Source organism: Carcharhinus amblyrhynchos, chromosome 20 (genome assembly GCF_965287045.1).
Source record: "Carcharhinus amblyrhynchos chromosome 20, sCarAmb.v2.hapA, whole genome shotgun sequence".
Lineage (NCBI taxonomy): Eukaryota > Metazoa > Chordata > Chondrichthyes > Carcharhiniformes > Carcharhinidae > Carcharhinus > Carcharhinus amblyrhynchos.
This window is the reverse complement of record NC_137343.1, coordinates 7,798,854-7,815,659: the sequence shown is the minus strand read 5'-3', so window position 1 is coordinate 7,815,659 and position 16,806 is coordinate 7,798,854. Positions and strand designations below refer to the sequence as shown.

The 16,806-nt window shown below is 40.1% G+C and overlaps 1 protein-coding gene across 13 annotated transcripts in view; it reads right to left on the bottom strand.

The window, feature by feature from the left end:
* arvcfb (ARVCF delta catenin family member b) overlaps positions 1-16,806 on the bottom strand; it is a 347,569-nt gene that overhangs the window by 63,774 nt on the left and 266,989 nt on the right. For 12 of the 13 annotated variants that reach the window (XM_080208051.1, XM_080208039.1, XM_080208047.1 and 9 more), the window contains 4 exons: positions 6,716-6,833; positions 4,455-4,626; positions 3,748-3,765; positions 108-179 (listed from right to left, as the gene is read on the bottom strand). In XM_080208051.1, the coding sequence (XP_080064177.1) occupies positions 108-179; positions 3,748-3,765; positions 4,455-4,626; positions 6,716-6,833 (380 nt within the window). The remainder of the gene's footprint in view (positions 1-107; positions 180-3,747; positions 3,766-4,454; positions 4,627-6,715; positions 6,834-16,806) is intronic. The other variant, XM_080208046.1, reaches the window with a different exon arrangement.

The window sequence follows — 16,806 nt, the reverse complement described above, 5'->3', positions numbered from 1 at the left end:
ACAAAAGAACAGGAAACAAGTGAATGAATGACTGTTGGATATTATAATTAAAATGGATTTCTAGCATGCACTACATTGTGGGACATTTCAGTATACACACAAGTTACCTTTTACTGGTTCTATACGCTTTGGCAAGTCCAGGGTATCAAAGTTTTTGTCAGCATCTACATTCCTTTTACCTAAACACGGAAAAGAAAAACAAACTCAGGAAGATCGCTATCATATTGGGAAACATTCACAAGAGGCTTTAGGTGTGATACATTCCATCAATAAATAAGGTTTAAAAAGCTTGACAAATCTTGTTTGAAATCACATTGCTGTACGAAATCTCCAGTCTTCAACTTGCCTCTTAAAACTGGAGGTTCAAAGAGTCAATCAGTCCCTTAAGCCTGTTCTGCCATTCAATTGGATCATGACTGATTTCTACCTCAACTCAATGTACTTGCCTTTGCATCATGCACTTGAAGAACTTAACCCAACAAATATCAAACTGTTTTTACATGTCCAATTGACCTAGTCTCAACAGCTTAAATATTTGCAAGAGCAAATCAGGAACCAAATATGTTTACAGCACAGGAGGCCATTCAGCCCATCACGTCCACGCCAGTCGACAAAGACCTGATTACACTAATTTCCTGCAGTTAACCCATAACTCTGAAGATTATGGCAAGTAACTCACCACCTGACTCAATAAAAGACTTCCAACCATTTACAAGGCAAAAGTTTGAACTGAGATAGAATACTGGCCTGAATTCCAACAACACTCAAGAAGCTTAACACCACGGAAGACAAAGCAGCCCACTTGTTTGGCATCTCAACCACCACCTTAAATGTTTACTCCCTTCAACAATCGATGACAATACCCTCTACAAGATGCACTGCAGGAATTTACCAAGGCTCCTTTCATAGAACCTTACAAACAGATGACCTCGGGTATCCAGGAGAACACAAATGAGAACTCTAGCCCAGGTTTGTTTTGTGCTTTATCCCCTTTCAGGACAATATATTGTCTAAAATATAATGCCCAGTACTTCAGATGAGGTCTAAATAGAGAGAGAATTATTAAACTATAGAACTCCCATCACTTGATGTGTCTCAGTCCCATGGGATCAAGCATGACTTGTTTTCACCAAGGTTTGATTCTGAAATGGCTATTAAAGTCCACTGCGCAACCATAGAATCCCTACAGTGCAGAAGGAGGCCATTCGGCCATCAAGCGGCACTGATCACAATCCCATCCAAGCCTTATTCCCGTAGCACCACATATTTATCCTGCTAATTCCCCAACACTAGGGTCAATTAAGCATGGCCAATCAACCTAACCCACACATCTTTGGACCATGGCAGGAATCTGGAGCACCCGGAGGAAACCCACGCAGACATGGGGAGAATGTGTAAACTCCAACAGACAGTGACCCAAGGCCAGAATTGAACCCAGGTCCCTGGTGCTGTGAGGCAGCAATGCTAACCTGTGCCATCTGCAGACTCTAACATATATCTGATGCTTGAAAGGTTGGGAAGAGGAGTTGTTTGGAAGTTTATTGGATGTAGCAAATTGGCCTCTGCATGTGCCCGAAGTCGTTCAACATCCTTGATGCCTTATTTATTGAACCTTCGCCATTTCGGTCTGAGTTACCAGGTATATTTGACCCGATGGCATCCCAAAAGCATTTTGTTGTTCTTCGTTGAGTCTCCTGCTGTGTCTCAGTTCCAAGTGGGGCAATTGTGTTAAGAGCACAGTTGATGTTAAACACTAGGGTATTCCAAATCCCAGAAGGGAAGATGGAACGCCTACTCAGGTGTATTTTGCATTTTGGTATAATGTGAAAAAGATGCAAGAACCAATGTAGGATGTTCCAGATGATCTTATGGGGTTTTTAAAGAAAATAAATGTTCATTAAACAATAAAACACAGACATCAACTAGAAATGGTCAGGAAGGCGAATGGGATGCTGGCCTTCATAGCGAGGGGGATTGAATATAAAAGTAGGGAGGTCTTGCTGCAGCTGTATAGGGCATTGGTGAGGCCGCAGCTGGAGTACTGTGTGCAGTTTTGGGCGCCACACCTGCGCAAAGATATTTTGGCCTTGGAGGGAGTGCAGAGGAGGTTTACTAGGCTGATACTGGAGTTGAGGGGGTTGAGCTATGAGGAGAGGCTGAATAAACTAGGCTTGTACTCGTTAGAGTTTAGAAGAATGAGGGGAGATCTCATTGAGACGTATAAGATGATGAATGGGATGGATAGGATAGAGGTGGAGAGACTCTTCCCGCTCAAAAAAGACAGTAGGACTAGGGGGCACAGCCTCAAAATAAAAGGGGGGGCGGTTTAGAACGGAGTTGAGGAGGAACTTCGTCACTCAAAGGGTGGTGAATCTCTGGAATTCTCTGCCCGTTGAAGTGGTGGAGGCTGCCTCGCTAAATATTTTTAAGACGCGGGTTGATGGGTTTTTGATAAGAGAGGGGATTAAGGGTTATGGGGAGAGGGCGGGAAAGTGGAACTGAGCAGCGACAGATCAGCCATGATCTTATTGAATGGCGGGGCAGGCTCGAAGGGCTAGATGGCCTACTCCTGCTCCTATTTCTTATGTTCTTAAATATACACAACTACTTTAATGGTTATATACAATATCTTTAAATTTACCCAAAATCTCTTTACTTTCCTAAATTCAGAATTAAACCTACCCAAACAACATCCACAGGGTTTAAAACTATAGGCAAAATCCAGTTACCACACCAGGCAGTTATGTCGTTTGGGAATGCTTCCGACTTGGGGTCGAACAATGGGTTTCTCAAACAGGCTTTTCTCCAAGCACAACTTGTTGGGAGTTGATGATTTCCTGCTGTAGCACGAGGTCTCAAAACAGCCATATTACAAAGTGTGAATTTGCCTTGATGTACTATTTTGCCATCTGATGTTCCCTGATCTGAACTAACCTTCTCAGAAGTCAATCTTAATTACCTTTATTTTGCACATTTGCCTTTTAGAATGGAATTGTTTAACTCACACCCCCTTCTTCTGCTTCAACTTTTCACACCTTTTACTTGTAACTCTTAACATTCTGTTCTCCATTATTCCCGGCTTGTCCTAGGTGTACTTCTGCTTTGTGTTTCTAGGCTTATCAACACATCAGTTCCACCAACCCAGCAAGGAACTGACGTGTTGACTGCAATTTCCATTTAAAAAAGTGTACACCACCAGAACAGATTACTGGTTATTGGATTTCCTTGTCTTTCATTTTATTGTGATTTCTTAACAATTGCTTCCAGAGTCTGGCGTCAGGTATATGAACAACATGCCCTAGCCAACAGTTAAGAGTGATTAGTGCCCCAGTGCTGGGCATATTGACTTGGGAGGGGGTGCTGCAGTTAGATTGCCTTTGTTTCCACCAGATTTGAGGATTTTGTGAAAGCACTGCAGTTGGTACTTCTCCGGTGCTTTTGAGGTACCTGCTGTAGGTTGTGCAAGTCTCTGAAGCGTATAGGGTTACTGCTGTGGCCATGACCTTACTCTTGAGTTTAAAATCCTGGTCCTCAAATACTTTTTTACGTCGCTCAGCCTTCCTCAAGAGATGACTCCCATGATACAGATAATGGTCTACATTTCCTTTAATACTTCAGGTTCTTGTATTACCATAATGTTTCTCAATTACTTCCATGAAAATTGCACCTACTTCACATCAACAGGAAGTGAACAACAATAGTAGCAAACAAACAATTAGTAAAAATATATAATAGCAGCAGACTTACCTTGATTAAACCACTCCTCTAAATTGCAGAAGAGCAGCCAAGAAAAGTGCGGAGAAAAAACCAACAGTCAAACCAGGCATAAAAAGCAGCAAAATTTATTAAATAATGAGAAAATACACCCTCTCTCTTTCTCTAATTTTGTCATATGCACTTGCTTTTCATTAGATCACTATAATTATATATTTTATCAAAGCTATTCCCAATAGCACTATTGCTTTACAGATCTGCAGCCCAATTCTGAAACCCCAAATCAAGGACAAAACACAAGTATTAAAAAAGCATTTTTGTCAGCAATTATCAAGATCTCCAGGGAATATAACACTGCCTGCCAGATAACCTATACAGCATTAGTTAAAGAAATGTTTGGCCACTGCCCATGATTGCAAGAACATAATAAAGAGACAGGCAATGAGAGATAATGGGGAGAGGGGATTAGGTGGCTGGCACAGGCAGTGAACAGTTTCATGTGACCACATTTGTTTAAAAAACATGTACTACACTGAAATATTTCAGAGGCCAAGCCAGATGCTATATCAAGTTATTATTGCTTTGTGATCAAAAATATCTTCTAAAAACTTTTATTCTCTGCTGTAATCAAATCTTTTGAACTTAACAGCCATTTTTATTAAAAGCATTGCAATATGAAGCTCACACTCCCACATCACAGGTTGCAACTTAAACTACACTTCCCGCCATCACATTCTTACCTTTTGCCTTCTTTCCACCAAAGCAACCAGAATCATCTTTCTTCTTCTTCTGAGAATTTCCTGTTCCAGTTTGCTGATCTGTTGCTGGTTCTCTGAATTTATCAGCTCCTGGCACTTCTCTATGCACTTGATAGGAGAGGTTCCTCATAATACACACACAATTCTCAACTGACTATTAAACAAAAACAATTAAGTTTTCGTAAGAAATGTAAAGCAGTACATTTCAAGTCAATAGAGACTGCTCCATTTTCTTAATTCTTTTGACTTGCAAATGAAAAAAACACTTACTTTTCCTGAGTCTTGGCTGTATTTCAATCCAGTTCCAGATGCCACAAAGCTAATACCATAACCTTCTGCACCACCCAGTTATCTTGGCATATAAGGTTGCTGAATATTATGGCTATTTCTGTGTGGTTCATAAGACAGTACATACTACTGTGTTCTAGTAATGCCAACATAACTTATTGATGTGAAAATGAATAAACCTAGCAGCATGAGATCATAACGGTTGTACTGAAGAAAAAAACCTGGTTTGATTGAATGATTTCTGGTGATATCCCTGCAAAACATTTCCTTTTTAATAAGAGCTTAATTGTTTAGGGCTTTCATCCGTATCTCAGCAACTATTATCTTTCCACCCAAAATAATGTTTTGTCCTGCATCTTATTTGGAGTATCTTAGCATAGACTTCCTGGCAGGCATTGCCTACACTCTTCTGTTATGAGCTCTTTGTACAAGTTTATTTTTTTTCCCCTTGTTGCTGGAGAAGGCAGCATTTATTCTTAAGCCTCGAGTAATGCATGCTTCTTTGCAACTTTTGATACACTTAACTAATGAAATCCCTTAACAGTTGCAAAGTCAGCTGGGATTTAACTGAACATGCTACTGCTTTAACACTGAAGCTGCCACTGATAACCTATAATGTCTCTTTTTGGACTTGCTGTTTTCTTTTGCACAGTCAACAAAGCTGCAGCTGAGTAAAATGTCAAAGTACCATGCATGCCAGAGTTCAATGACAACTTGAATTCAAATTATGATATTGCAACCAATTAAGAGTCATTTTGAATTTTCTTGCGACTACAAATTACTTAGATAAAAGATTGAAAAACGTGCAAATTTATTCTAATACCAGGGTTCTAACTCTACAGCAGCAAATTCCTTTCAATCCAAACTGACACTTCATTATTTCTGCATAGACAGCTTTGAATTAGTTGAAGCGTACTTCATTCCCCCCACAAACTATAAATGTTTCTTAACTATCTGTCCTGTAGTGCTGAAGTTAGTGATGAATCCTGATGGACAATTCCATAGATGTTCACCATCTGATCACACCTAAACACAGTTGGGCTACTGTTAACTGATAAAGCTTAATAGTGTTGAAAGTTGAAATTGAAAGTTGAATAGTGCGAAAGCAGAGTCAGGCTTCACTCAATCTCTCACATTCTGAATTTCTCTGCAACTTAATTTGGTTTAATTTCAATTTATAATTTTCAGGAAAGGATTCAAAGAGTTCCCAAATTAGAAAATAAGCTTGAAAACTACAAGTACAATTCCTTTTCATGGAGGCCGAAAATCTCCAATTAACTGATAAAATAGTTTCTCGCGTCAGCAATGTATCCAAGACAATAAACATTTAGTGTAACTAAAAGGTAAAAGCAAATCAAATCAAACCAAACCAAACGGTCTTTCAAGCAGAAACCTATTAACATTACAGGAAGCTCACACCTTGGAACAATTCCAGTCTACTTATACATGCAGTTAAGTTCAAGACTATAAAAGGGTTAAATCCATTTACATTAGTCAGATAAGCAAAACAATGAAACATTTGAAGGACAAGTGGAGCCAACATGCTTTAATAGATTCTGCTTACTTTAAACATTTGAGTGCTGGCTTTTCCACTGCATGACTTAAATTTATGTTCATATTTGTCCATTGTTTAAAGAGATAATGAAACTGGGTTACCTTCAGCCACTGAGCTCTTTTAAAGATAAGCCTGCAGAGGCTGAGGCAAGTTGTATTTGTTATTGCATTACTTATTTGTTGGTTTGTCCTTTGTGAATTGAGTGATATGCAATTTCTAAAAGATTCCCTGTTGCAATCTTGCCTCACGGATGTAGAAACAATTGGTTAGCATCAGCAGTTCGAATTTTTTGCTAATTTAGATGTGGATTCAAATTTTATACACGGCTCCATGTTAACCACAACGTAACCCATGATGATGACAGACTTGGAAACTAGAGACAATTATGGACACAACTTACCTTTCGGTCCATGTCTTTCTTGCCCACCGCTGACTGCAGTGCGTGCAGGAGTGCATCTACCAAACCTTCGCATTCTCGAAGCCTTCTACGTGCATCACTTCCATCTGAACTCACATTTCTACCAAATAGAAAAAAAATTAGAACAAAAGCTTCTTACACACTGCAAGGTATCCAAGGTGGGAAACAACACCAATTCTTGAACTCATATTAAATACTTTTAAAAAATTAATTTATGGGATTTGGGCATTGCTAGCTAGGCCAGCATTTAACGCCCGTCCCTACTGGTCCTCGACAGGGTGGTAGTGAACTGCCTTCTTGAACCACTGCAGTCCACGTGATGGAGGTACACCCACAGTGCTGTGAGGAAGTTCCAGGATTTTGACCCAGCATAAGTGAAGAAACAGTGATATATTTCCAAGTCAGGACGGTGAATGGCTTGGAGATCTTCTAGGTGGTGGTGTTCCCATGTGTCTGCTACCCTTGTTTTTCTAGATGGCAGCAGTCATGGGATTGGTGCTATCTCTGAAGCTCTGGGGAGTTTGTGCAGTGCATTGTGAGGATAGGACACACTGCTTCCACTGTTCATCTGTGGTGGAGAGGATGCAAGTTTGTGGAAGGGGTATCAATCAAGTGGGCTTTATCCAGGTTGTGTCAAGCTTCGAGTCTTGTTGAACCTCATTCAGGCAAGTGGAAAGTATTCGATACATTTGAGCAGTAAGGCTAAAAGAAATGATACTTTTAACCCTTATTCCAATTTTTCAATGCATGATGTAAACAACATCATGTTTACATGTTTACAATAAACATTTAGTGTAACTAAAAGGTAAAAGCAAATCAAATCAAACCAAACCAAACGGTCTTTCAAGCAGCTGAAAAATCTGAAGATTCTGGGCAAAAAATGCATAACAACAATATATATAACTAATTCAACTTGGATTTTTAAGAAATGAACTTCTACAGGAGTATAAAAAAAGGTGACAGCACAGTAAGTCTTCCCACAATTTAAAAATAAGAGTTCCCTCTCAAATAAACGTGGAGAATTCATTTCTGATAGCTGTGAAATTCTCTTCCCCAGAAAGCAATGGAGGCTGGGTGGTTAAATTTATTCAAGGCCAAGTTAGATAAATTTCTGATAAACAAGAGAGTCAAGGGTTATTGGGGTTGGGTTGGACAGATAGAAAAGTGGAATGGAGATCAGCCATGATCTTGTTGAATGTCAGAACAGGCTTAATGCGCTTAAAAGTCTACTCTTGCTCCCAAGTCTTGTGTTCTAATTCAGCTCAATTCAATGGCATCTCTACTTGAGATAAGTAGAACTGACAACTTTCTCAAAAATTCCTGTTCCAGAAGGTAGTGGTGTGAAATGGCAATATTGAGATAATGTTGCCAACTCGACTAAGAAGTTTCATCACATGATCCTTTGGTACCAAGTGCTCACCCTCAGTCTTGATTACCTTTGGCTTCCCATAGTTCTAGTGACCTCCCACAAAGGGAAACATCCTCTCAGCATCAAGCCCCCTGGTATTTCAATAAGATCATCCCTCATTCTTCTAAACTCGAGTGGATATAGGCTCAGACTGCTCAACCTTTCCTCAAAGCAGCCCCTTCATTCTAGAAATCAGCCCAGTGAACTTTCCCTCAACTGTTTTCCATGCAAATATAATGTTCCATATGGAAGGAAACAGAATTGTACCAAGTACTCCTGGTGGATCTCTCAAATTCCCTGTACAGTGTACAAAGACTTCTAATTCTATACTCTACCCACCTTGCAATAAAGGCCAACATCCTGTTTGCCATCCTAATTACTTGCTATATCTGCATATTAGCTTTTTGTGATTCATGTACCAAGACATCTAGATTCTTCTGCACACAGATTTCTGCAGTTTCCCTCCATTAATTAATTCTGCTTTTCTACTGACTCTGCCAAAGTGGACAAATTCATATTTTTCCACATTTGTTGTACCTGTCAAATTTTTGCCCACTTAAAATTCAATGGCATCTCCTATTGGAGATAAGTTTTTTGAATTGTCAACTTTTGTATCAACCACAAACTTGGCTGCAATGCAACTGTTTCTTTCATCCAGGTCATTAATATAGATCATAAACAGTTAAGGCCTCAGCACCAATCCCTGAGCATTCCCATAGGTACCACTTCTCTACCTTGTTTAGCTTTCTTCTTACATCTTTAAAGAACAGGAATAAATTTGTTCCCCAAGCTTTGGTTCAGTTGAGAAAGGCGCAAAGTGTGAGTACATTCCTTCTGTCTGCAAAGGACAGAGGCCCATGTATGAATAGATGTGGCTTCTAGCATCTACAAGTGAGCCATACTGCGAGCCCAAATGATACACTGAAATCTAATTTAACGTTAATTTTTAGCAAAATCTGGGTTAAAGTCATTATATCCATTTATGAGTCTGAGGAATATACAGCAAGCAATGATCTGATCTGGGTAGCGATTATCGACTGGATGGCTTTGATGTGCCCTTTTTCAGCATTAAGTTTGAATGGTGAGTGGGTCCAGGCCCCATTTATAAGGTTATCGATACGGCCAATCTTCCAGCATGACAGACCAGGTACTGACTGTACCCGACGCCTCCACCACAGTCAACATGCCAGCCAATCAGCACTCTCTTTAAATGCAGTTTAGATCATAGTTGCCCCATTACTTAGCAATTTCTTTTCACTATCCCACCAGTGCAAGACAAAAAGCTTTGAGAACTTCGTTTTCAAAGCATACTCTAATAAACTTATCAAACACTCTTGCTCCTTCACAAAACCTGATTGCACAATGCTTTTCTAAATACTCAGCTACTTGCACCTTAATAATGGATTCCAGCATCTCATCAATGACAGACGTTAGCTTAACTGGTGACATTAAATTTAGAGAGTTTTCCAATCTGCTGGGATCTTCCCAGAACATGGGAAGTTTTGAGAGATTACAATCAAGGTATGCACTACCCATGCAGCCACTTCTTCTAAGACTCTAGGATGCAAACTACTGAGTCCAGGCAACCTGTCAGCCATTAACATTCCTCATAATGGATTTTAAGTTCCTCGGAACACACTGCTATAATAATGGATCTATATAAATATATTGACCTTGTTGAATAATTCTTGACTGTCAACCAGCTTTTTTCCCCATCAATTGCTGATTTTTTCCTTTGGTATCTATGATTTTCCTTCTGGGTTGCTGTAGCAGTGATCAAGAAACTAAATCCTAATTCTTGGCAATTCAAGGACAGGTCACAATATTAGTGAGAAAAATGCAAATAAATTCAAAAGATGTAGTGAGCTGTCATGAGGGTAGGTGAATCATAAAAATATGGCAAACCATGCTTTGTGATGTACTATTGAGATGTTGCCAAATCTGATAGGAAATCTTGCAGAAACCCAATTTCATTCAGGGTAGTTGTGCTTGAATGCAATTTCTGACCTCTGCTGGGAGAGGCACTTGAGAGAAACTTAATAAAGAGGAAGGTTCACCTGTGATCTTCACCCCAAGGGTGATACTGTCAAACTCATTAAGAATGGCAAATTATTGGGGAACAAACTGTAGCTTTGAAATTGTACTCCAGCAAGCAAAACAACAAGTTCAAGAGATTGAATTCAAAAAATTGAATAAAGTCATTACGAAATGTCAGCTAAGCAAGTTTCATCTGCAATTAGTATTGTAACATGTGAAACATGCATAACAAAAGCTGTGGGAATGAATATTTCTTGAATAAATGTAACTTAAAATCACTTCAGTTATGAAACATAGAAAAATTGTAGATAACCTTTTGCTGCTTTTATCACCACCTCTGGCAATTGAGTGATGTAAAGCAATTATCTGCCAATTTACATTCAAGTACATTGAAGAAACCCGTTTTTCATTTAATGATCTACTGCAATCGCTTTTAGAAAATCATTTGAAATGTCAGGCATGTTAACAAATGAATTCAACACTAAAATATTCCACAATCATATCGATCTAGAATTCCTCTAAAGACTACTTCAGACAATGACATGGCTAACACAATTTTCAGGGCCTCAACTGTTTAATTCTATAAAAGGTAAACCATTATTCACCCATTCAGGCTTGATGAACTGTCAGCACAATTTCATGTGGAACTTGCATTTAATGCTTGCAATATAAACAGGAAGAGTCAGTGTTTACTGGATAGTCATATACAAGGATGCTTGTTCACATTAAATTGGTTAAAATTCTTAGAAATGAAGCAGAAATTATGCACTTTTACTTAGCACTTCATGAAGATTCTAAACTAGAATGGGTACATTTCCAACCGTTTAGATATATTGCCTTATTTCAGAAACAATGGTGCACATGTACCAATGCTAAGAAAGTTCAGCATCTTGTTTTTGGAAATTGAGTGCTCATCACAGCCTCAGTCAGAAAGCTTCTATCCTTGCCCATTTAAAGGGGTGCACATAAACAAGGCATTTTCCAAATGAAATTATGAAGGTGAAAAGATCAGATTAATTGAGTTCATCACCACAAATGTAAAAAGTTTCAACTTGATTGAAGTAATGCCATCACTTGGGTTACTCCCCATCAAGAAACTACAAGATTTGTTAGCAAAATCACAGAAATACATAGAATCATAAACAACAGTATAGGTTGTCACCATTTGGGCCATAACCACTGTGCTCACTCTCTGAAAGGGCATCAAACCCAATGTTAGGAACAAAGCATAACTTTAGGCTTAATGACTACGAGTAAGTCAGGTTTTCTGGATTTGTTTTTATATATACATTTTAATGAGATTTTATAGACCTTCAAATGAAGAGATGGATTACAAAAGACTAGTAGTTTTTGTGGTCGTGGTCAGGGGTGGGGGCAAGGTTGGGGGGGAGGGGGTGGTGAGGTTTGCTGGTGGTGGTGAGGAGAGGTAGGAAAAACAGTGCTGTTGCCTTAAACAGCAGTCCATGGGGAAAAACAGCAAAGAAGTTCTGAATGTGTATGTCACAGTGATATCATGAGTTCTAAGCTCTGATAAGAAGAACTGCAAGATTGCTGGGGGATTGAGTTTAGGGAACTTGTGTTTACTCTAATTTAAGTAATAGGGGATTGGGAGCTTTGGATGTTTCCGGGAAATATACCAACTAGGGAAAACACATCTAATGAATGCTCAGAAATCTGCCAGAAAAAAATCATTTGCAACTGGGCAAGTCCAAGTTAAGATGGTGGTAAAAGTTCATTGGGATTGTGCGTACTGTTGGGATAAAAGGAATTGTGCAAATTTGAATCACTTTCTTGCATTGAGATTTTTTCATTTTTTTCTGGTTTAATATAATTTTTCGCTGTTTAATGAAAGTATTCTTTATGTTGAAAGTTTATCAGTAAACTCCTGTGAATGTTCTCAGTAACTTTTCTTAAAAAAAAATCAAAGTTCGGATCTATTTAGCCAGGTTTCACTCCGGAGTCTGACTTGTCCAGTGTTATCAGTTATAACATCACTTCCACAGCCTTGTTTTTTTGTATATGACCCTGGAAGTTCCTAATCCTCCAAGTACCTGACCATCTCATTTTGAAAATTATTTATGGAATTGGTTTACTCCACCTTTTCAAGCAAAAGGTTTTAGATCACAACAACTCAGCTGGGAAAAAAAAAACTTATTTCCCTCCTGATCTTGGATCTATGACAGCTGGTTCTTGATCTACTCATCAAAAGGGAATTTCTTTTGACCAAAAACTCTGCTACTGAATCACATCTGAATCTTCCCTGTTCCAACGACAACTGCCCTAATCTTTCCAGCCTCTTCTAATAACTAAAGTCCCACATCCCTGATAATATCCCGGTTAACAATGTCACTTCTAATACCTCATCTTTTCTCAAGTGTGGTGCCTAAAATTGTCCACGATACTCCAGATGAGGCTTAGTTAGAAATTTATGAAGCTGATTTGTGTATTGTTTTTAAATTTTCTCAAAATTAGAGCTCCAATTTATAACTTTTAAAAGCATCTGCCATCAGTATGAAGCATCCCATGCAATGAAGAGCCCTCTCTTATCATAGGCAGCCCCGTGGGATTGAGCATGAATTTGCTTCCATTCTGTTTCAATAGGTTCCAGGTTCCAAGATGGCTGCTAAGTTCAACTTGTGGTTGGCTACGTGGGAGTGGGAAATGCTTGAAGTGTCAGACAGAAGTCCTATACTTCAACTTTGCCTCTGCTTTCCCCATTGGGGTTTCCCGATTTGTTCAGTGCCTTCCCAAATAAACTTTCTCCCATTTGGTCAGTCAAATGTCAGGGACTTCCATGAGTTGCCTGAGACATTTTGCTATCTTTAGGGATGCTTTGAGGACGTCCAAAGTTTTTCTTTTCTCATGCTGGGAATCTAGTGCTGTGATCAAGTTCCCAGTAGAACAGTGGAGTCTGGTACCAGCTTACAAACGACAGGGCAGACAGAAACAGTTTAATCTGTACAGCCTATCCAAAACCAATTATTTGCAAACACAATTAGGTTCGAATCCAACACAGGTTCGAATTCCAACATCCTGCGCAAGAATTTAATGCTTTAGCATTTTAGCCACTCAGCTGAGTTGGTTGATTGGCAATGATCACTGGATAGGTTCCACTCTAAAATTCCCACCAAACGTTACTGATGTCACTCACTCAGCTGGAGAGGATACAGCATAGACAGTGTCTTGGGAACGGGTCACCAGATGAACCCTCAGTGTGAGCATAATATACTGGGATTCAAGTAGATTGGAGAAAACTACAAAATAAACTGAAAACATAACACACTGTTTCACAGAAACTGCAAGGAAACTGCTGTGTTCCAACTTTATTTCCTGTTCAGCCATACAATGGCTCCATTATTCGTATCACAAGGCCTTTGTATTATTTATGAATATAAATGCTTACTCTTCAACAGTCCCTGACCTTAAAAATGTACTTGTGGCAGAATCAAGTAGTGTTGATTCACTTCCGCTTCCAGCCCTAGGCCAAAAACATGTCACATTTCTGAGATTCTACAGAAGAGATCTCATAGCAGGAATACATTTGGCAACAAAAACTTTCCCTACAAAATACAAACCTTGAAGATATTCCTCATTTTTCTCCTAGTACATCTTTATACACTGTTACATCTCATGTAGACAACACAAGACATTCTGGTAAATATACGGGCTAACTAGATTTTAATTTCCCCCGAAATGTGATACATCAGATAAGGAATTGTAAATGGATAAAATTCTAATCCACAACCACTTTCTTCAATCCTTCAGTGTTTGGGATGCAGTTCAATTGTACGTGCAATTTTTCTTGCAAATCATCTTGCAGACATTTTTTGGATTAATTTTCAAAATAAAAATTAGAGACAAGATTAATTGGATATTTAATGGTATTGAGAGCATGAACTTGGGATTAATTTGTGCTCCGGGTTATACAGTGGCAGACTGAAACCATGTTGATTAAATTTTGGAGGCGCATGTTTGGAATGTGCATCTCTATGAATAGAAACTTAATGTATAACACTAGATTCTAGTTTTATCCTTCACTGCCTGGCTATCTGAAACAGAGCAATGATTAATGTCATAGAACCCTCATCAGTGTGCAACTTCTTTGACTTAACCGTAAGCTACCTACATGGACTTGGTGACAGCCTCACCTAGCATTTACCTGGTTACCCAAGTCTTAAGACACGAGTCACAGTTGTTTTTGCACTGCAAGGTAAGCAAATACCCAGCAAAAAACTGCACTGGGGCAGCACAATGGCACAGTGGTTAGCACTACTGCCTCACAGTGCTGGGGACCCGGTTTTGATTCCTGGCTTGGGTCACTATCTGTGTGGAATTTGCACATTCTTCCTGTGTCTGCATGGGTTTCCTCCAGGTGCTCCAGTTTCCTCCCTGCCCAGCCTGCCAGATGCGTGGGCTGGGCACACTGGCCATGCTAAATTCTCCCTCAGTGTACCCAAACAGGTACCAGAGTGTGACAACTAGAGGATTTTCACAGCATCTTCATTACAGTATTAATGTAAGCCTACATTATGTCTAATTATTGTGACTAATAAATCAACTTTAACGGTTCCACCTGCAAGCTGATGTCCGGCACCAGCTAGCTCTGGTATAAAGTCACAGGTTTATAGCATGAAAACAGGCCCTTCAGCTCAACGTATCCATGCCACCCTTTTTTTGAAAACCCCTAAGCTAGTCCCAATTGCCCACATTTGTCCCATATCTCTCTATGCACATAGTTACACGGGTACAATCTAAATGCTTTTAAAAGACAAAATTGTAACCGCCTCTACTACTACCTCTGGCATTGTTCCAGACACTCACCATCCTGTGTATGAAAAAATTGTCCCTCTGGACCCCTTTGTATCTCTCCCCTCTCACCTTAAACCTATGCCCTCTAGTTTTAGAACCCCCATGTTTGGGAAAAGATATTGACTATCGAGCTGGTCTGTGCCTCTTATTTTATAGACCTCTCAGCCTCCGACGCTCCAGAGGAAAAAGTCCCAGTCTATCCAGCCTCTTTTTATAACTCAATCCATTAATCCCAATAATCCCAGGTAAATCTTTTCTGCACTCTTTCTAGTTTAATAACATCCTTTCTATAATAGTGGCCAGAATTGCACACAGTATTCCAAGTGTGGCCTTACCAATGACTTGTACAACTTCAACAAAACGCCCCAACTCCTGTATTCAATGTTCTGAACTGATGAAACCAAGCATGCCGAATGCCTTCTTCACCACTCTGTCCACCTGTGACTCCACTTTCAAGGAGCTATGAACCTGTATCCCGAGATCTCTTTGTTCTGTAACTCTTCCCAATGCCCTACCATTAACTGAATAAGTCCTGCCCTGGTTCAATCTAGCAAAATGCATAAACTCGTATTTGCCCAAATTAAACTCCGCCTTCCATTCGTCAGCCCACTGGTCCAATTGATCAGGATCAATTGGAAATAACTTTCTTCACTGTCCAGTATGCCACCAATCTTGGTGTTATCTGCAAACTTAATAACCATGCTTCCTATATTCTCATCCAAATCACTTGGCTCAAAATTCCAAATTTTCCAAGTTACAAGTAAAGTCTGACAATTCAGTGTGCCAAATTTTAGTTCAAACAGTTAAAGTGAACATAAGAAATAGGAGCAGGAGTAGGCCATCTAGCCCTTCGAGCCTGCCCCGCCATTCAATAAGATCATGGCTGATGTTGTGGCTCAGTTCCACATTCCCACCCTCTCCCCATAACCCTTAATCCCCTCTCTTATCAAAAACCCATCAACCCGCGTCTTAAAAATATTTAGCGAGGTAGCCTCCACCACTTCAACGGGCAGAGAATTCCAGAGATTCACCACCCTTTGAGTGAAGAAGTTCCTCCTCAACTCCATTCTAAACCGCCCCCCCTTTATCTTGAGGCTGTGTCCCCTAGTCCTATTATCCTTTCTGAGCGGGAAGAGTCTCTCCACCTCTATCCTATCCATCCCATTCATCATTTTATAGGTCTCAATGAGATCTCCCCTCATTCTTCTAAACTCTAACGAGTACAAGCCTAGTTTATTCAACCTCTCCTCATAGCTCAACCCCCTCAACTCCGGCATCAGCCTAGTAAACCTCCTCTGCACTCCCTCCAAGGCCAAAATATCCTTGCGTAAGTACGGCGCCCAAAACTGCACACAGTACTCCAGCTGCGGCCTCACCAATGCCCTATACAGCTGCAGCAAGACCTCCCTACTTTTATATTCAATCCCCTGCGCTATGAAGGCCAGCATCCCATTCGCCTTCCTGATCACCTGCTGCACCTGCAGGCTGGGTTTTTGCGACAAGGACCCCGAGGTCCCTCTGCACCGTCGCCTGCTGCAGTTTTTCGCCATGTAAGTGATAATCCTTTCTACCATTATTCCTACCAAAGTGGACCACCTCGCACTTGCCAACATTAAATTCCGTTTGCCATTTCCTGGCCCATTCGCCCAGCCTATCTAGATCCTTCTGTAGACCCTCCACACCCTCCGCACAATTTGCCTTTCCTCCAATCTTGGTGTCATCAGCAAATTTCGACACCCTACACTCGGTTCCCTCCTCCAGATCATCTATATAAACGGTAAATAGCTGAGGCCCCAGCACCGACCCCTCATCAGCCTTG